At 40.6% G+C, this 21,993-nt stretch overlaps 1 protein-coding gene across 1 annotated transcript in view; it reads right to left on the bottom strand.

The window, feature by feature from the left end:
* The window catches only part of lrmp (lymphoid-restricted membrane protein), a 223,699-nt gene that overhangs the window by 174,228 nt on the left and 27,478 nt on the right, over positions 1 to 21,993 (bottom strand). The window contains exons 7-9 of the mRNA XM_059987688.1: positions 11,482 to 11,640; positions 9,777 to 9,894; positions 9,639 to 9,689 (exon numbers count right to left, since the gene is read on the bottom strand). Coding sequence (XP_059843671.1) covers positions 9,639 to 9,689; positions 9,777 to 9,894; positions 11,482 to 11,640 — 328 coding nt within the window. The remainder of the gene's footprint in view (positions 1 to 9,638; positions 9,690 to 9,776; positions 9,895 to 11,481; positions 11,641 to 21,993) is intronic.

Here is a 21,993-nt window from a genome sequence, read left to right as displayed (position 1 = left end):
GCTTGTATATTAGTGGTTGGTGGTCTCAGCCACAGTCAGCTGCAGGTTTTGTTTTTGTCAATATTGTAGACCTTTTCCATCACTGACTTCCACAGATATAATCCATTTGGTTTCTGTGTAATCCATTGGGAGAGTCCAGGTGTACAGTCTGCGCATGCATCATTGGAAAAATGTGTTTGAGATGAACAAGTTGTTGGCTTTGTAGAATTTGACTAAAGGTTGTCAGGCATCATTTCTGATACACAGTCCCTATTTCCCAACTTCTTGACCATCCTTTCCATTCTCAACTTTTGCATTCCAATCTCACATAACTATCAGTATATCTTGTTTGCATGTTCCATCATTCACTCTGCACTTGTTCATAGAACTGACCGACTTCATCTTTCTCTACATCTACTGGTGGTGCATATATTTGTACAATGGCTATGTAGATAGGTCTTCCTCGTAGACAAATTGAGATTAGGTGATTGATGACTGCACTGTATTTCAATACAGCTCCAACCAGTTTCTTTTTGACAATGAATTTGACACAGTTCCTGCTGAATGTCTTTTCCTGCATAGTATATCCAGTGCTGATTAGACTGAAGTGTCACATAACAGCCTACGTCAGCTCGCTGATTCCAAGTAGGTCAATTTGCAAGCGCTTAATTTCATCTTACACCATCTCCAGCTTTCCTTGGTTCATACTGTGTGTCTAAAATCTTTGCAGCCTCGACCCTCATTTTGTGCCCAGGAACATCAGCAATTGAAGGTTGCAAAGGCTTTACTTCAACTGCATCACACATCTTGGCCTTTCTCTGAAGGGTCATCAGCTCTTCCCCAGTAGCTTGTTGAGTGTCTTCCACCCTGGGAGTCTTATCTTCCAAGACTATCATATTTTGTTTTACAGTAGTTGCCCATAGGGTTTTTGTTGCAAGATACAGAAGTAGATTGCCAGGTATGTCTTCAGCATAGATACAGCTGCTGCCCAGTTGGGTGGTTTTGTTTTAGTCTGACACCTCAACTGAGACCGGTCCATCATGGGAGACCCTGCGAGTAGATGAACTACCAATGGCTTAGCTCTCCACATCACTGATGCATGCAAGCCCTTGTGGCACGACAAGCTGACAAAACATTTTTTACCCAGGTTCAAAATGTGTTTAAGATGGGAGAAGGGGTGCAGTCCAAGATTCAGGGCAAAATTTTATCTTAAAATGTTGCTGGATGCCTGGATCGTATAGGCAGGGTCAGTGATAGTAGAGGGAGAAACAATAAGTGTTTAATAAGTGTTGAATGAATGTGCAGAAAATGGGGGAAGTGGGCCACATACATGCAGAAGGGGTTAGTATAATTAGGCATCACTAGCTTATACAGTTTGGTACAACATTATGGTCCAAAAGGCTTGTTTGTATGTTGCACAGGACTATCGGAGTCCTATTCTCCTTGACAGAAAAGTCACAAGCTGCAGAATGTATTATCCAAAAAATCTCAGCTAAATCCATTCATTAGATTTTGACAGTCCAATGGATGCTAGTAGGGAGTTGCGCTGAGAAGATAGAGAGTGTAGCTTTCAGCTGGGAAAGCTGAAGAAAGTTTCCTTTCTCAGGTCCCGATGGCAACCCCATTATAGGAACAATGTAGAGGCCTTTGAGACTCTGCAGAAGTTTTCCAGGGTGCTATCTGGATTGGAGGAGATGTGCTGTGAGAGATTGGACAGAATAGATTTGCTTTCTCTGTAGCAGTAGAAGCTGAGCAGAGATTAATCTGATAAGAGATTATAAAATGGTTCTTTTTATGTTAATTAAGTTTATAGTGTTGAAGAGGACGTGCATTCAAGATGAGGTGGAACATTTAGGTTCTCCACACAGTTGATGAATCCAAAGGAATGGTAGAGACTGATACGGTTTTGTTGCAGGGTTGCCAGTCAGCATTGAACTGAAAGTAGGTCTGCCTTAAGGACTGCAGCTCCGGATTTTTCCCCTCAGGGTTTATTCCCGAAGCCTTCCCCATGAGTGGGTATAGCCACAAGGCAGTGGAGGTATAAGATCAGTTTCCTTTCTCCTTGATGAGCTGCCAGCCATAGCTGATGAGCCCCATCTGCTTGAAGCGACTGGTTTTAAGTCACCAGTAACCTGCCTTTGTTCTCTTCTGTCAGTAGAAACTGTTCTACCAGGCTTAGTAGCTAAGCCGTACATGAAGACTGAGAGCTGGACTTGATTGGCAGAGGCCATTTGTGATACAAGCCACTGAGAGCACATCCCCACTTCCATCCCCCAGCTGTAACAACCTTAAAAACCAAGATGTACCAGACAGAAGACAGTACCCACTCAGCCCCGCCTGATGTATGCAATGACTGATGCAATAAGGAAAAGGAGAACATTTATAGTTAGGTGACCATTTGGCCCATCACATTCTCGCTGGCTACAAAGTTCGGCAAACTATTCTCACTTGAACTACTGAGTTACACGTCCTAGAGTACATGGAACATTTAAAACATGAAAGTGTTTCCATCCCTACCGGGTACCAGAAAGGCTTGTTTGTATGTTGCACAGGACTATCGGAGTCCTATTCTCCTTGACAGAAAAGTCACAAGCTGCAGAATGTATTATCCAAAAAATCTCAGCTAAATCCATTCATTAGATTTTGACAGTCCAATGGATGCTAGTAGGGAGTTGCGCTGAGAAGATAGAGAGTGTAGAGAGTTCATCCTCCTTTACCTTCTATTCCTTCAGACGCAATTCACAAGAATGATCCCAGGAAGGAAAGGGCTCGGACCCTGTACTCAGTGGTGTTTACAAGAGTGAGGGGTCTCTTATTTAATATTATTGAATATTTAAAGCCTAGAGGATGTTTCCAGTAGTGGAATATAGGACCAGGAGGCTCAACCTCAGAGTGTAAGGATGTGCCTTTACAACCCAGATGTTGTCCTACAAATAGGTGTGGATGCCAGTCACTGGATATATTAAAGGTGAAGGTTGATAGGTCTCTGATTAGTAAGGGTGCCAATGGTTATGGGGAGAAGGTAGGAGAATGGGGTTGAGAGGGATAATAAATCAGCCATGAGCCAGAGATGACTTGATGGGCCAAACAGTAATTTTGTTCCTACATCTTACTGTGTGTAAATCCACACCTCGTGCTTGTTGACCCCTGGGCTAAAGGACATGCCACCTAGTTAATCCTCCTTTGCCTCTTGTTCCAAAGAATTCCAATTGCATCCGGAGTTCTATTAAAATCAGCTTTTATTCTTCTTTTCTCAAACGGAAGGGTGTCCCATGACACCAAAGAACATTCAAGAATTAACCACATTGGTGAAGAACAGGACTAGCATGTAGGGTAGGAAGGTCAGATTCTAAACCAGGGGTTGCCAACCTGAGGTCCCTGGACCCCTCGGTAAATGGTGGGCATTCATGGCATACAAGAGGTTGGGAACCCCTGCTCTAAACAGAACTAGATGGTTTTTTAAAAACTTCACAGTAATGATGAAACAACATTTAGGAAAGCAGTAGATCCATTTCCTCACAATTCCAGTGATCCAGGTTCAATCCTGACCACTGGTGCTGTCAGGATTTGTACATGTCCAGGACAAAGAAGGGGGCAAGAAAAATAATTGTGGACATTACCCACTGTATGAACTACTTTTTCCAAAGCGTTCCTTCTGAAAAGTGTTATAGGGCTATTAAAACAAAAGCTTCACGTCATCTAAAGTTTCTTCCCCCGGTCAGTTCTGATCAACAGCTCCCCACCCCCTCTATCTATTAACCCCATCACTGCACTCCAAACACTAACCCACTTTTTAATAATGCAGTTTACATTGTAATTCATGCTGCTATTTATCTATTTATGCACATTTTATTCTTTATCCATACTTCAACCTTCAACTTTACTTTTATATAATTCTTTATAAATGCATATCTCGCCCTGACCGACCCACCACAGTAAGTTCCTAACACATGCAAATATAAATGGCAAATAAAGTTGATCATTGAAAGTCAGCATGGAGTATGCACATTTTCACTGTGACTCTGTGGGCTGCATCACATGTCCCAAAGGTGTACAGGCAGGTGGGTTGAATAACCACCGTAAATTACCCCTCATGCAGGTGGGTGGAAGGTGACTTCAAGAGCAGTTAAGGAGGAAATAAATGAGGGTATATTGTGAGCAGTTCTGGGCCCCACATCCAAGGATGGGTGTGCTGATCCTATAGAGGTCTCGAGGAGGCTGAGATGAATGACCTCGGAAATTAAAGGCATAACATTGAGGAGTATTTGGTGTCTGTGGGCTTGTACCTGGAGTTCAGGAGGATGGTTGGGGGTGAGGGTTGGCAAATCCCACTGAAACCTACTGAATACTGAAACACCTGGATTGAGTGGACACTTGAAAGCACTGTCCACATCCATTAGTAGGAGAGTCTCGGATCCGAGTGCACAGATCCAGAATTAAGAGATATCCCCTTTAAAACTGAGATGAGGACTTTCTTCAGCCAGAGGGTGGTGAATTTCTGAAAGAGGATGCCACAGAGGGCTGTGGAGACCAAGTCATTGGGTGTATTTAAGGCAGAGATTGATAGGTTCCTGATTGGTAAGGGGGTTAAGTGATATGGGGAGAAGATGGGAGGGATTAGAACAGACTCAGTTGGCGAAATGGTTTAATTCTGCATCAATATCTTATGAAGTGGGAATTTGTTCTGAGAGTGGGCATATATTCAATGGGCTGAATTGCTTTCTCCTATATAAGGGAATACAAGGATAATTTCATAGTTGATGTCAGTTAACTCATATTTAGATTCAAAGCCACATTTGCTGAATTGCTAGGGTAGTATTGTTACCACTATACAGCAACACCCTTTAGGAAGGGACACAGTTACCTACATGGGCCAACTTTGAAAGCTTGTTAGGTCTCAGGAAGAGAAAGGGAATAAAAGAGGGTTCAGTCAAGTTCCCATAAACCCAAATCTCATCAAATGATTTAAAATTCTGTTTAGAATTGCCTTGAGGCATTTTGTTCTCAATTTTCTTTTTGAAAAAAAGCACCTATTACACAATTAATTCTGAGATTTTTTTTGTTGTAGAGTGTTGGGATAAAATACTTGCGCAATTGCTGCAACTTCCTTTTTTAAAAAAAAAGGAATGCAGACAAGTAGTTCTGAGAAGTTCCAAATTCCATTGAAAGTCATTGGATATGATGTGTTATTTTTTGGGGGTGGGGGGATTTTGGAACCCTCTTCTTCCCACCCCATGCACTCTAAGTGTAAGATCTGGTCAGTTTGGAAGCTTGTCTGAGCAGTGACGCTGCTGAACTAGTAATTTAGAAAATGTGATTTTGAATCTGATAATCTGAACTCAAGAATTTTAACGTAAAATCAATCTGCTTGCGGAATAATTTGGAAAGTTTATTGCTTCTTCCAGAAAGTGGGGGGGGGGGGGGGGAGATTATCTTAACAGCAACATTGGTTATTTCTAGCCTGAATAAATGAGAAAAAAAATTGATCTCAAAACATTAGCTTAAACAAAATGTCACAATGAAATTTGACAGAGTGCCAGCAACCTAATGACTCCTGAACAACAAAGCCAGCTCAGTACTCTAATAACACATTACCAGTTTTTTTGAGCTTTTACTCAGAACTATTCCTGCATGTGTACATGCCAAATTTATATGAATACAAGCCAAATGGTGCATTTACAAAGTCAGATATGTTATTAACTGCACAACAATCTATTCTGCTCCAAACAGATTAATGCACACTTTCAAAGTACAACAAAACGGAGATGAAATATGAATGGTTTAGCAAATTAGTCATCTAACCCCCTTTGAGATCTAACCCCCTTTGAGATTTGGGTTCAAATGCAATCTCGCTGATTTTAAATTTATTCTCATGCCTGTGTCACTGGTAAATCAAGCATTTATCGCTCGATCTTGCAACCCTTGAGAAAATGGTTATTGAGAACCCTCCATACTGAGATGAATCCTCTCCCATTTTGTGGTGAACATAAGACACAGGAGCAGAATTGGACCATTTGGCCTATTGAGTCTGCTCCACCATTCTGACATGGCCGATTAATTATCCACCTCAACACCACTCACCTGTCTTCTCCCCCCCAACCTTTGCCGCATTTACTAATCAAGAAACTATCAATCTCTGCTTTAAGTATATTGTATGACTTGGCATTAACAGCCATGTATGGCAATAAATCCCACAGATTGGTTGAAGGTCAGACTAGGCCTCATTTTTATGTCCAAGCTTGTGGTTGAAGGAGTGAGGATGGGGTGGGGGGGGGGGGCTTGCAATTGGCAGTGATCTCATATTCCTACTGCTGTCTGTAGCAGGTACAATTCATGAATCCTTATTCGTGGAAGGGAAATATGCACTCTTCCATAACAGAAACTTAGGTTGAAATCTGACGGGATTTGTGATACAGTGATAGGACGATACATTAGCATAAATAGTTAGTTGAATGTATTTCAATTCATCTCTGTGCTATCAAACACAACCAACTTCAGACACTGCATGGCACTCAGTTTGTGTGGCCACCAGCTCTCTGCAGTAGCCAAAGACCATGCAGGCACTACACAAGCACAAGAGATTCTGCAGATGCTGGAAATCCATAGTAACACACAAAATGCTGGAAGAAATCAGGTCGGACAGAATCTATGGAGAGGAATAGACAGTCGACATTTTGGGCTGAAACACTACTCAGGACTCCCAAAGACAGAATAGAGTTCATAAGAGTTTGCATTGTCATTCCAGAACGTCTTATTTACTATCCCTCTCAACGCCATTCTCCTGCCTTTAGCCGCAAACTTTGATGCCTTTATTAATCAAAAGCCTATCAAACTCCACCTTAAATTTACAAATGAACTGGCCTGCAATGAATTCCGCAGATTTCCCACCCTCTGGCTAAAGAAATGTTTCCTCATCTGTCCTAAATGCACATCCCCAAATTCTGAGGCTGTGCCTTTTGGGCCTAGACTCCCCAACTATAGGAAACATCCTTTCCACATCCACTAGAGACAGGCCTTTCATCATTTGAGAGGTTTCAGTGTATTCACCCCTCATTCTTCTAAACACCAGCAAGTACAGGCCCAGAGACATTAAAACACTCCTCATTCGTTAACGCATTCATTCCAGGTATCATTCTCGAAAACCTCCTCTGGACCCTCTCCAAAGCCAGAATAAGTTTTCTTGGATAAGGGGCCCAAAAATGGCTCACAATACTCCAAGTGCAGTATGACCAATGCCTTATTAAGCCTCAGCATGACATCCTTGCTTTTGTATTGTATGCTTCACGAGTGGCTGTTAGACCAGAGATCATGTATAACAGTAGCCTCGCAAACCATGGTTGGTGGCATTGATATGACAATGAAGGCAGTGTGACAGTCAACCCCACCTCCCAAGACACTCAGGAAAGGTGTAGAATGTAAAAATGTAAACCACCTTATCCATCATCCATGGCAACTAATGGGATTGACATGGAAAACTGCCCATTGTTCAGTAACCGGTCCATAACTAAGTTAAGTGATTCAAGTGTTTATATTTGAAAAATCTAAGCACATCATTACCCAGCTTCACCCAATCTCTCAGGCAGTGTACGCCATGTACTTACTACTGCCTGGTTGAAGATATTCCCCACAAATCTGTTACTCTTGCTGCTGGCCAGAACACAAGATGAACAAAGACAACAAACAGCCAGACTAGACAAGCAGCTAGAGGTGACCTGTTTTGTCTGCACTGACAACTCGGGGACAAACAATATACTGCAGCCTGGTTAGAGGGGTGTCAAGTTAGTGCACATGGGGCATTAGCATTAATAAATGACTCGCCCTCACAAACAACTTGGGAAGAGGTGGATGTACAGTGGGGTATATTGAGGCACTCTCCTAGATTCTTCTGCATTTTGAAAGTCAAGTTTATTGTTTTATGCACAAGCACATTAACGCAAGAGATTCTGCAGTTCCAGAACAGCAAGCACAGGATGGTGGAGGAACTCAGCAGGTCAGTCTGCATATATGGAGATAAATAAATGGTTGACATTTCAGGCCAAGACCTTCCAGAACTGGAAAAGAAGGGATCAGAAGCCAGAAGGTGGGTGGAGGGCAGGTAGGGGAGGGACAATGAAGCGAGAAGCTGAGACGTGATACTGCAGGTGGAAGTAAAGTCTGAAAAAGGAACTGGATCAAGGAATTGTATGAAAAACTTATAGCATCTTCAACTGCATAATATAGCATTGACAAGAAAAGCATAATTTAAACATAAATTAGTCACTTTCTTTCTACAAAATAATTATCCTTTTGATTTTTGCTCTATTCTGTACACAGTCATTCCACTGATTTTAATTATATTGTTTCCATGCTAAATATCCAAAACTGTTGCATATGAACACCACAATCACTACTTGTCCAGTTTCAAATATGACCAGCACAACTTATTAGAACACTTGATTGAACTAATGAATGCACAAATTAATTAAATAAAAAAGACACTTATCACTATTACATCCTCACACAGGATAAGACAATAATAACTAAATGCCCTCCATCCAAGACAACTGTCACTGGTGGAGCACAGGAAAGAACATTCAGAGCATCACCTACACACTGCAGTTAATATGTAGTGACATTTATACACTTTTATATCATCTGCATTGCAGGTAAGTACAGCACAGCGAAGGCACAGCTTAAGAACTGGAAAGAATTTTAGCAAGGTTATTTCAAAGGTTCAAAGTTGAAAAGTACAACTTAATGCCAGAGACATGTATACAATATAGATCCTGAAATGCTTTTTCTTTGCCACCATCCACAAAAACAGAGGACTGCCCCAAAAGAAGTCAAATGTTCGAACCCCAAAGTACCCCGCAGTGGCAGTAAGCAACAATCCCCCCCCTCACCCTTCACTGGCAAAAAAAGCTTCAGCACCCACCACCAAGCACACAAATGTGAGCAAAGGCACAGACTACATTGCTCACCCGGCATTCAACATACCACAGGTTCCCTCTCCCTAATCATGGAGAAAAAGGCATCTCCATTTCCACAGTGAGTGGGGAGACATAACAAACAACTCACTGCTTATAAATCTCTGCACCAGATCAAGATGAAGGGCAAGTGTCATTGGCTGCCTCTCTAAGTCAGTGAGCGTTTGACCTTCCTGGGTCAGGTTAGGGTGCAGGGCAACAGGAGGGTATATACAGTAACTGAGTAAAGAGTCAGAAAGGATAGAGCTAATATAGGAACCACTGGTAAGCAAGAGCCACCCTTCAAACTTCCCCTACAGACTCACTTTGTCCTTTAACCTACATCACCACTTTCAGCATTTAATTTACCACCCAGAAGATCCACCCATGGCTTCACCTGCACATTAGAACTTATCTCCCACCTTTACATGTGCAAATCAAAAGCAATCTACCTGAAACATTATCTGTGAAACATGATTATTGAATGCTGTTGTTTTTGTGTTGCATATTGCAGCAACACACCACAGCAAATTCCTAATACATGTAAATGTATATGGTGAATAAAGTTGATCCTTGAACTGTTCCTTCACAGCCAGTAACTCAATAATCACCCTTTCATACAGATGTTAAGGTTTGTACCAATCAACCCAAAACATAATTTAATTGAAAATGCCTGAGGTGTGTTCTAGTAGATAATGAGGTAAATGGTCCCACCTCTTCTTGAAGAGAAGCAATCTTCTGAATTAGGGATTGATTGTCTTTTGCCTGGAATGAACATAAAAGTTAGATGCCATACATTCAACAGATGGGATGGACTAAACTCACTGGCAGACTGTCCCACACTAGACTTACTGCCTGTTTATTCTGGATGATTAGTCTTTCTTTGGTCTCTTCCAAGTTAGCTACTTGTAACTTCATATCCTCCAGGCCTTCTTTCAAGGACTTTTCTGTTAAGATGGACTGTTGAGCACTGCAGGGGTTAAAAATAGAATGTAAAATAGAGAAAACTAAGCAGGAAACAGCCATCTCTAATCTCCTCTATTGAACTGCAAACACCCTGCGTGGCACAAGATATAACATGAGCAGTCAGATGGCCAGGCATCACTTAGGGAGAACAATCCTCACATCAGAGTCAAGAGTTGTGGAAAACTACTAGAGACCCAGCCAACACCCACACTGACAATATAGTGCAGTGTTGAGAGGGTTGGCATTGTCAGGTGAGATGCCGAGCCAAAGAAGATCCCAGAACTGTTTACAAGATAACTAGTACCTAGCCAATAGTTATCCCTCAAACAACACCTGAAGATGTGATTGATCATATATCTGCTTGCAGGGCTTTGCTGTTTATGCTTCAGTTGTTCAATGCTCAATTAGAACAAATATTTTGAAACAACCTGGTTGATTGTAATGCAAGGCATGAATTATTTAAATTTGCTTTCTTAGCACAAATTAGAAATAGTGCAGAAAAGATTAACAAAGGTGTTGTTGGGGATGAAGGGCTTAAGTTCAAAAGGACTGGTTAGATTGGGACTGTTTTCACTGGAATTTAGGAGGTTGAGAGAAGACCCAAGAAGTTTATAAAATCATGAGTGGCATAGATAAGGGGGGGATGGTCACAGTCTCCCCTGGCACTGAGGAGAGTCTACTAAAGGACACAAGTTTAAAGACAAGAGGGAAAAGATTGAAAGGTAGTTTTTTCCCATTGAGGGCCACAGAAATATGGAATGAGCTGTCAAAGGTAGTGTTAGAAGTCGGCACATTTATGACATTTAGGCAGTTATATGAATAGAAAAGGTTTAGAAAGATGCTGGTCAAACACAGACAAATGGGACTAGCTCAGGGAGGCAGCTTAATAGGAAGAAGTTGTGTGGAAGGGCCCAGTTTCCTGCTCTATAACTCCATCCCCAGGCTCTTAGCAAATGCTTCCTTAAACCCAATGCAATTGATCTGAACTGGACAATTTGATACTCTACAATTTGATACTTAATATTCAGTGTGCAATTCTTTCATTTTTGTCGTTGGTGTGATGGTTTTATTTGTGTGTGGTTTTTTTAAAAAAAAATGTTCCACTGTGTTTCTTTGTTTTGAGGCCGTCTGTGGGAAGACAAATCTCAATGTTGTATTCTACATACATATTTTGATAATAAATGTACCTTGAACTTCAGAATCTTTGAATTGTTTAATTATGTATTTAGTATAGATGCACTCAAGCCGTTCTAGCAACAATAGTAGGAGTTTTTTTGTGATACCAATGCTAGTGAGCACAGTTTGCTGTTTGTAGAAAGTCCAGGCCATCCAAACATGTGATAGGCATGCCAGACCGCTTCAAGGGTCGATTAAGTCAACCATGTATACGTGGGACATCTCCTGTCCAGTTAGATAGAGCTTCTCCAATTAGATGGAGAAGAGAAAACATGCAGTTCATAGCACACAGTACAATTCAGAACCATCATGCCGTCTGAGTAATATACAGGAAATATCTATAATGTATCATTAGCACAGTAAAGTCAGAATATGGTTTTTAATGGGGAATGCCCCTAAAACACATTGCCTTCACCATTTTATCTGAGTGAGCAGTTCTTTATTTTCCTCCATCAACCGATTGTTACTTTCTTCTGTAGCATCAATGGTCATCCTTAATTTAGTGTTGTGCTCCTGGAGCTTCTGGTGGTTGCACTGGAGATCAGCAATGCAAGCTATCAAGTCTGAAGTCTCCCTGCATATGGAAATGAAAACAAACTGGAGTTTACATTGATGAACATAGACAATTCCCAACATTTATTCAACTAGGGGGCAACATGGAGTTCTTCATTTACCCAAGGACCAAAGATTCTTTTGAAAAGACTGCCATATGTGGCCCCTTGTTGAGATGATGGCTGCTGACACCTTCTTGAAGTAGGGCTATTAAGTCATTTCTGCCACTGATTAGGAGTGCATTAAATATTTTGGGCAAGAGTCACATTCAGGTTTAATAAAGCAACAATGTTTCCTTTCTCTCAAAAGACATTAAAGATATCAAGTGTGTTTATAGAAAAATATAATAGCTTCATTGTCTCTTTTACTAATTGGCTCCTTATGACCTTTTGTTTTACTCTGCTCACATGTGTGACAATTATTTTCAAATAAGATTCAATAGGTGTCTCTACATATAAAATGCACCATGTTTCAAGGAGGGAGAATGGTACCAGAACAATTAAGACTTTAGTTGTGCACCTGTCTTCAATGTCCATTCAGCAAGCTTAGTGCTCTGCTCCCTCTCCCCTTCCAAACAATACCCATGACCCCTCAAACCCACATCGATGCAACACACTTGAAAAGGGAATAATTAAAAATGTCCATCTCTAAGCCCAAGAATTTTATGACTGAAGTTTTTCCGTAATAAATTCCTTTAATTTTAAAAATGCCAAGGAAAATTGTCTAAGTCTTGTCAATGCAGTGATATCATCACCCTCTGTTCCAGTCATTTTCTTGTCCCCTTCCCCTTCAGGAGTTCCTTTATCACCTTTAACTTACACAGCAGGGAGTACTCAAAGTGAAGCACAATAGTCAATGTAAATTCTGACCAACACTGTCTAACACTGAATTATCAATCTATATCTAACACAGATGAAAGCAGATACACTTGGGCCACAATAATCACTTTTATACTGACTCTTGATTTCCTCCCTTCCTTACCTCTCAGTTTAGAGGGAGCCAAGGTAAAATGGATCCAAAATTAGTTTGGTAATAAGAGGCAGATAGCAATGGAGGATTAGTGACTAAAAGCTCATGACCAGTGGTGCAATTAAAGAACTCCAAATCAACTGAGAAGTACCCATCTTCCAAGAAACATTTCCCTTACCCAAAGCCACAGATGTGCAGATTTTTGGCTAGGTTTGCAAAATTGAACATTTATGCTAGCAACACAGCATTTCATACATTCCTCCAGTTTGAAATTACTTGGCATGATTTCAAAACAAAGGCCTTCTCCACACCTGTGGAACCAGCAACATCTTAAAAGAACCTTCAGCTATAGACTCAACCAACACACAACTATAATGAATTTAATATTTTGACATTCACGTACTTTTACATATAACCCATAATGAATCAACAACAAATGCTTAATCAAACAATATTTAAATATTTGAGTAATATTTAAGGTATATTGTTTGATTAAGCATTCTTTGTAATGACCTTCATGGTTTCTCTCTCTCTAGTCCTATTTTACACAATCATCTTTTCCTACCTTCTATTCAAGGCTCAACATTTCATGATTGGTACAGAAAGGGTATTAGGCGCTTTAAAGATCTTTTCATTGATAATCGTTCTGCAACTTTTCAACAACTGTCTGTAACGTTTAACCTATCTAATACTCATTTCTTTGGATATTTTCAAATTAGACATTTCATTAACCCTCTAATATTAAATTTTCCTGAGATGCCCAAGAAAAATATTGTGGACCTGTTTCTTTGTACTAATCCATTGGGTAAAGGTTTAATATCTACTATTCGTGATAAGTTAACGATCTTGAAGCATGCCCCCCTTTGATAAAATCAGAACTGCCTGGGAGCATGATTTAAATATTTCTTTATCTGATGTGGTTTGGGATTCAATCCTTAAGTCAGTTAACTCAACCTCTGTGTGCTCACCACTGCTTTTTGCAGTTTAAGGTTATACATAGGGCTCATATGTCTAAAACTAAATTATCGTGGTTTTATCCTGTCATTAGTCCCGTTTATGACTAGTGTAAAGGGGGCGAGGCTTCTCTTATCCATATGCACTGGGCTTGTCCTAGTCTGGAGAAATTCTGGAGAATTTTTTAAAATCTTTGTCCCATATTCTTAATTGCCACTTTGAACCTCTGATTGCTCTTTTTGGCACCTTGGGTGAAGTTGATATGCATCTGAGTCCGACTTAACGTCGAACATTATCTTTTGCCTCTCTGTTGGCTAGACAGTTAGTTCTTCTCAGGTGGAGAGATGTTGCCCCATCCACTCATGCTCAATGGCTTAGTGATATTAAGTCCTGTTTAGACCTTGAAAAGATTCATTATTCACTTCTCAATTCGGACATAAAGTTTCATAAGGTGTGGGAACCTTTTCTTGAATACTTTCATAACTCCTCTTTAGATTGTTTATTCTTTTTTGTACTATAATCCCTTACTTGCAGCTTTTTTGCGTGTAAGTTTTACATTTTTTATGTGAATTACATTATAGTTTTGGTAGTAGGCATTATATTTTAATGTATATTTACGGCTCTGTGGGGTCAAACACTCAGATTAATTTTTCTTTTACACATTGAAATGGTTGGCCTGGAGTTTTGTAGTGGGAGGGTAGGGAGGACACTAACTTTATATGATTTTATTTGGGTGCTTGTTCCTTATTTTTATGAATTATATATCAGACACGTTTATTTTGCACTGTATAAATCTACATTTTGTTGATGGTTTTTTGTAGTATTGTAGAAACTCAAAATAATTTATATTAAAAAAAGCATTCTTTGTTGATTCGTTATGGATTATATGTCACCATGCAGTATGCATTCACCACACTAAAAGCAAAATCTAAAATGTGCTCAAATTAACTCCCTGCTCCATGCTTTTCTTTTAACTTCTTGAGTTACAAAATGTAACAATGGCATCAAGTTTTAAAACAAACCTGAAATGATTACCTACCCATTGAAGTGCAGCAAAAAGTTAGAGTTTAAAAAAATGCAGCACAGTTTCTCTTCCCTTAGGAAGAGGGAAAGATGGCCAAATTTAAAAAAAAGGCAGAGAATGGATTAAATTCATGGGATTATAAACAGTGAGTAGCAGGTGATGATAATAATACATTTAAAAAGTAGAAGTAGCAAGCTACACTAGGAAGATAGCACAAAAGATAGTGGTTGATGTGCACCGAGTACATTAAGAAATATTTAAAAGCTATTAGAACAGTCGATGAGAAATGAGTGCTAGCTTTGCTCAATGTAATGGGTGGAAAAGCATACCGCTTGCTTAGATGTTTGACTGGTTCAACCAAACCAGCTGCAATGAGCTTTGCTGATATCGTGAAAGTAATGCAGAAACACTTAGAACTGAAACCATTGTTGAAAGCAAACACAAGAAAATCTGCAGATGCTGGAAATTCAAACAACACATACAAAATGTTGGTGGTACACAGCAGGCCGGGCAGCATCTATAAGGAGAAGCGCTGTCGATGTTTCAGGCCGAGACCCTTCGTATTACGTTTCATACATGGAAACAAAAGATAGGAGTCAATTTCAGCTTCTGTGGCTGAATTGAGGAAATTGCCTGAGCATGGTCAGTTCAGTGATGGGCTCAATGATGTACTGTGAGATTGTTTAGTTTGTGGAATCATACAATAAAACATTCAAAAATGGCTCCTAACTGAAGTCCAACTCATTTAAAATTGTAGTTGAAATCATTATCAATGGAAACAGCGGTCAGAGACGCAATTGAGCTCGAGTCAAGAATGAAAGCTTGCATGAAAAAAACTGCAACATCTAAATAGAAACCTGCCTGGCCAAACAAGCTGTTACCATTGTGGCAGGAGCTCATGTATGCAGGCTTAAAGGTGAAACTTGCAGAAAATGCAACAGAGTAGGACATATAAAGAAAATATCAGACAAAAATAAATAGATTGCACAGAGAAGAGAAAAAGATAAAACTATCAAGTTGCAGTTTCAAAAAGAGCACTAATCTACCTACTGTTGATGAAAAATTTGATAATGTTGAGAGTGACATAACAGAGTAGCCTTGAGATTCACAATATGAAAACCAACAAGAAACAAGCAGTATGGCTTGCATCAGAAGTGAACAGCAAATTAATGAAAACAGAACTGGACACCATCTCATCTTTTCCACAAAATGACTTTAAACAGCATTTCAGAGATGTTGAACTGAAGCCTGTAGATATCCAACTAAGAACTTATACTAGAGAATAGATAGCTCCTGTGAGAAAGACAGCCGTAAGAATGAAATACAAGCAACAAGCCAGATTTGAGTAGTAGGTGGTAAAAACAGGACGGTCAGCTTTGTGGGGGCATGATTGGCTGTAATGACTATTACATGATTTGAGATCCGGCCGTTGTTTGCATGCCACATACTCTGCAAAAGAGTCAACAGTAAGCAAATTAAAAAAGGTACTGGATGATGCCACAGCAGTGTTCAAGGATTGCATTGGAAAGCTCAAAACATATCAAAAGGTAAAATAATGTTAAATGAAAATGCTACATCACCTACTGGTGCACAAAGATTACACACGTGATCTGTGAAAATTCAAGCAGTGATTCATGTCCCAAGGCCAAAGGAAGTATCACAGTTGCATTCCTTTTTGTCAATTATCATGAAAGGTTTCTGCCAAACTTGGATACTGTGCTCCACCCCTTGAACTCCATCACAGATTAGGAGGAAATGGCAATGGAAAAAGGTGTGAGGTTGCTTTCCAAAAGACAAAGGAAATAGTGATGTCAGGCACTGTACTCATGCTTTATGATGCACAAAGGTACTGTGAAGCTTGCCCCGGACACCTTGCCCTATGGCACAAGTGCAGATGAGTCACACATTACTTGTGATGGAAGTGAACGCCCCATAGCCTTTGCATTATATTCCCTTACTACTGCAGAGAAAAATTATTCACAGATTGACAGAGAGGCCTTCTGTCTGGTTTGGGGTGTAAAACATTTCAACCAGTACCTGTATGGGAGGGAGTTTACCCTCATTACTGATCAGTCAGTGATGTCCATTTTCAATCCACAGAGGTGTGCTCCACTCACAGCAGCAACACAAGTGCAAAGACAGGCTCTGCTTTTTGGAGGTAACAATTACAAGATTGAATTCAAGAGGACAACTAATCATGAAAATGCTGATGGATTGTCCTGTTTACACTTGTAAAAGGAATTGCCTGAAAAATTTAAAGAAGTGGACACTTCTACTGTATTCCCCCTAATTCTCCCTGTAATGGCAGAGATGATCCAAAAAGAAGCCAGAAAAGACCCCACACCAGGTCTGGTCTACATGGGAAGCCAAAGTGGCTGGAATGTGCAGCAGAGATTCCTGCTTCCCCATTTTTCCCCAGGGTTGGGATGAAATTGCCCTCGACAGGGATTGAGAGTTTTTGTACCATCCATGCCGAGAGCTGAAGTGTTGGAAGAGCTACATGCCGGCCGTCAAGGAGTGGTCAAGATGAAAGTGTTGGCTCAAAGCTTTGTTTGGTGGCCTGGGATAGATTAGCAGATCGAGCAGCTTGCCGGGCCCTGTTCAGGATGTCAACACGTCCGGAGGAAAGGGCTTCAAAGCTGCTGATCCAGAATCAACTCCTACCCAGAACCTGAGATTGTTTCACAGCCACAAGTCTCACCTGACAAGCAAAGTGGCCTACCTGGTCAGGGAAGATGTTACCCCACAAAAGAAAGAACTCCACAGTGATTAAATCATTAGGCCTAATGGGACAATTTAAAATTTACTACTCTGTGAATGTATACAGATGACTAGAGAGCAATATATTATATATTTGAGTTGAGATGCAATCTATATTGAGCTGGAGCAGGGAGGAGTGCTGTATATTTAATATTGAGTAATATTGTAAATGTTAATATATTTGATTAAGCATTGTTGTTTCTGTAAATCATTACAGTTTATAAGTAAAAGTACATGAATGGCATACAATACACCAGCATGTCATATGTGCACACCTCACTAAAGTAAAAACTAAAGATATACAAGTGTGTTGCCTTTATGGCAGTTATTTAGTTTATAATATTTTCGCTTAGTAATTCATTTGTTAGTATTTTCTAGTTAGAATTAGAAGTGTTTAAAGTATATTCATTGCCTGTAAAATATATCGGCATGCGATGACGTCACACCCGGTTTCGCCGCGTCTTGTGGGAAAATACCGGTTTGAGATCGACACGAGGGCGGGGGCTCATGAGGCAGACCTGAGCAGAAGTTGTTTTGCAGGCATTAGAAATCACAGTGAGAGCAACGCTGTAAGTTAATAGATAATCGATATGTTGAACTAAAATGTTAACGCCGATCCTGTTAAAAGTAACGACAGTCGATAATGTTTATGTTTTCATTAGTTAAAGAGTTGCGGATAGTTTGCATTGAAATGTATTTAAAGTAGTCAATGGCGTAGGTAAATTCTGCCCGTATACTGCACTTTAATGTATTTACAAGTATTTACAATGGAAATGTGATATCAAGAAGGGAACAAATACTGTATCAATCTTGTATTGTTTTATCAACAGTTTTCACCATATGTTAATGTGAAGAGTGAACAGTAAATGGTTAATCTTACTGCGACCTTGTTCTCATTGACAACGGTTTATCTCGGCATTTAATTCGGCGTTTCAGTTACACCCGAGCGAGAACGCTACAAGTTATCCCCAGCTCAGTGTCTTAATTTTGATTAATTTCTGGAGTTACAAAACATAACTACCAAGATGAGATAAGTTGCCTCAAATTCACATGTCAGATAACACGCATCTACTGGAAATAAGCAAAGTGGATGGGTGGCTTCATCACAAGTTGGAAAAAGTGGCACATTTTACTTATAATGGAATGGTAGGAGATACTGTGAAGGTTTCGGGGGGTGGGAGTGTCAGAGTATTATAGCACAGAAACAAGCTCTTCAGCCCACCAAGTCCATGCTGAACTATTAATCTGCCTGGTCCCATTGACATTCACGCAATCCATAGCTCTCTGTAACCCTCCCATCAATGTACCTACCCAAATCTTTATTAAACGTTGAAATCAAACCCGCATTTACCACTTCTGCTGGCAGCTTGCTCAACACTCTGACCATCCTGAGTGAAGTTCCCCCTCATGTTCTTCTTAAACATTTCATCCTTCACCCTTAACAGGTGACCTGTAGTTCTGGTCTCACTCAACCTCAGTGGAAAAAAAGCCTGCTTGCATTTACTGCTTATGTCTCTCAATTCAGTACACCTCTATCAAATCTCTTCTCGTTCTCCTACGCCGTAGGGAATAAAGTCAGTGAGCTTTCAATGGTGGCTAATAATGTCAAGGATGTGAAGAATTAGAAATGCGCACCAAAAACCAAGGGAAGTCTGGAAACAATTCAGAACTAGTAACAAGAAATACATCTAACATGAGCCACCTAGTGAAAGGACAAAATCTAGAATACAAATCATTGTACTTAATATGGCAGGGGAGGTGATGACTTCCAGCCCTTGGGGCATCAGAAGCCTCCATCAAAATGGTTGGAGGCAGAATTTATTCTTGGATTCTGCTTAGAGGTGGGATTAGGATTGTTGTTGGTGTTCAGACAGTAGGTCCACCTATCCAAACATGGCCCATTTGAGGCAAATCCTCCTTTTGTATGCATGACAGGATTCCATACAGCCAAAGCACAACAGTACAGGACATGAATATTCAGGACACCATCAGAAAATACAACCCAAAGGACCCTAACACAACAGTTATAGTATGTGTCTTCAAGGTCCACACTGCAGCCTAAGGGTGGGTGAAGCTTAGGAATGAGAGATGACAAGGTTCTACAAGGAGGGAGTGGATAAGGAGAGAAGCCCAAATGCTGAAAACCCTCTGAAAACAATAGTGACTTCATTACCCAAAATTCCCCATCTATCTCCTATCACCTCAAGTACTGAGTTATATCCCAAAAACAAAGGTTCACCACATGAAAAGCAAATTATTGGCTCACTCCCATTTCCAGAGATTTCATCTTGAATTTATACCCAAGAGAACTGAAGTCTAATTTTGGCTGGCACTAGTAGTGTGGACCTGGCTGCTCTTTTGACTCAACGTTAAAGCCCGAAGTTATCAAGACCGACAGAAGAGTTTTCCTGATATCAGGTCAAGCACACAAATCAATCTCATTCCTCTTTGTTGCAACTTCATCTTTCGCTGCTAGTTCTCTCTAAATCAAGATGGTCTATTACTATGCCTGATGGAAACACATTGCTCCCTCTGCACCAATGGTCACAACAAACAACCTGACGCATCGCTGTGCTCATTAATTCTCTCTCTCTCTCGAAAGAGAGAGAGAGAGAGAGAGAATATGCCATGGTCACACTGGCATTGTTTTAATGTTGTAAATAGTAACAAAGAGGTTAAATGTCTCTAGTTTATTAGTTGAGTGTGTGCTCAGTGTAGCTCCTATTGAACTGATGTGAATGCCCCTTAGCAAAGCTATAGCATTGTTAGTTGTGTAGAACTAGTTCTTGCCTCAAATTTGACACATTTTTGCTAAATTTAACAAACAGCTGCTTCTCACCAGGAAAAACAAAATCACACCATTTGCCTTTTCACCACAAGGCACATACTTCAAAGTTGTTGCACTCATTCACCCGCTAATGATTTAGTGCTTCTACTCAGCGCAAAACCAGCAGCTCACTGGCTCTCCCTCACCCCCCCATTCACACCCCAACCACCCATTTGACTCTCTTTCTACTGTCCACACTCAGTTTCACACACTGACCATAGACTCAATTTCTTCAAAGATTAAAATTGAAAATAAATTTTTAATACAAGTACGTATGTGTCACCATATACTACCTTGAGATTCATTTTCTTTGAGGAATTCACAGTGGAACAATAAATACAATAGTATCAATGAAAAACTACTTGCAAGGATTGATAAATGTGCAAAAGATGATGATCTGTGCAAATAAAAAAAGATAACGCTGAGGACTTGAGTTGCAAAGTCATTTAAAGCGAATCTATAGGTTGTGGAATCAGTTCAGAGTTGAGGTTGTTCCCACTGGTTCAGGAGCCTCATGGATGAGGGGTAACAACTACTCCTGAAACTGGTGGTATAGGACCCAAGGCTCCTATACCTCCTTCCCAACAGCAGCATCAAGAAGAGAGCACAGCTTGGATGGTCGGGGTCCTTGATGATGGATGCTGCTTTCTTATGGCAGCTCTCCTTGCAGATGTGCTCAGTTATTGGGAACATCTTGTCTGCGAGTTACTGGGCCATTATCCACCACCTCATAGACTCTCTGCTTACGTGGAGCTCCTCCTCCATTTTGAGGCGTTGTCGACAGTGATTCCCATGAAGGATGTGATGGACTTTTCCCTTTCAGGATGCTCTTGAAGCTACCAATTTCTTCCTCAAGGGAGGAGGTGAGACAACTACAATGAAAGGCCTATCAAGCTGTTTAGATGTGCAATATTTAAAAAATATCAACCACATTTGGCGGGTCTGGAGTTGGGTCATATCGTCCATTCCAAACAAGGGTGGTACGTTTCCTACCTTGTGTGACATCAGGGGCCTAGATTGGGTTTAAATGACAGCCCAGTGATTATTATTGCTAAAGATTTCACTCTGCCTCTGATCTATCCAGGCATGTCTACCCACCTTTCCTAGCCACTTGTTTCTTTCCCAACACCCTACCCACTCCATCTAACTAACTCCCACACACTCCTCCCACTAGGTTCACTCCCCATTTCCCTCTGCTATCCCCACCTCCCTTATTTGGTTTCCCTCACCTTCCTTTCCTATCAGGTTCCATCATTTAGACCTCTGCTGCCTCCATCCATCACTTTACAGTCTCTGTCACTATTTCCACTTCTCCGTTTTCACCTAGTTTCATCTGCCCAATACCCCTCTTCATTTGGATCCACCTGTCCCTTGATAGATCATATCCTCTTTTTGTACTGGTCATCTCCCATTTACTTTTTTCCAAGTCCAGATTTAAGGGTCTTGTCCCAAAATGCTGACTCTCATTCGCTCTCCACAGATTCCACCTGACCTGCTGAGTTACTCCAGCAACTCGATATCTTGCTCAGCAAAACTCCAAATTCCAAACCATCAGGTGGATTTAAATTCCACAGATGCCGTGGTGAGACTTGAATTGGAGGCTCTGTACTGCTTATCCAGGCCTGTGGATTAAAATCTGGTAATTTAACCAGCGTGCTAACACTGTACCACTCTAGTCCAGAGGCAACTGCTGAAGGTGATCCCTACCTTGCAGTACAGGACGGTGGGGATCACAGCTGGAGAGTAGACCATGAGCTTCAGGTCAGTTTAACGGCCTTGACATTCACACAAATAGTCAAAGGCCATAAACACAAGAGATGATGCAGCTTCTGGAAATTTAA

The sequence above is a fragment of the Hypanus sabinus genome, chromosome 13 (genome assembly GCF_030144855.1).
Source record: "Hypanus sabinus isolate sHypSab1 chromosome 13, sHypSab1.hap1, whole genome shotgun sequence".
NCBI lineage: Eukaryota > Metazoa > Chordata > Chondrichthyes > Myliobatiformes > Dasyatidae > Hypanus > Hypanus sabinus.
Note: the sequence above shows the minus strand (reverse complement) of the source record. Positions and strands in the feature narration are given on the sequence as shown.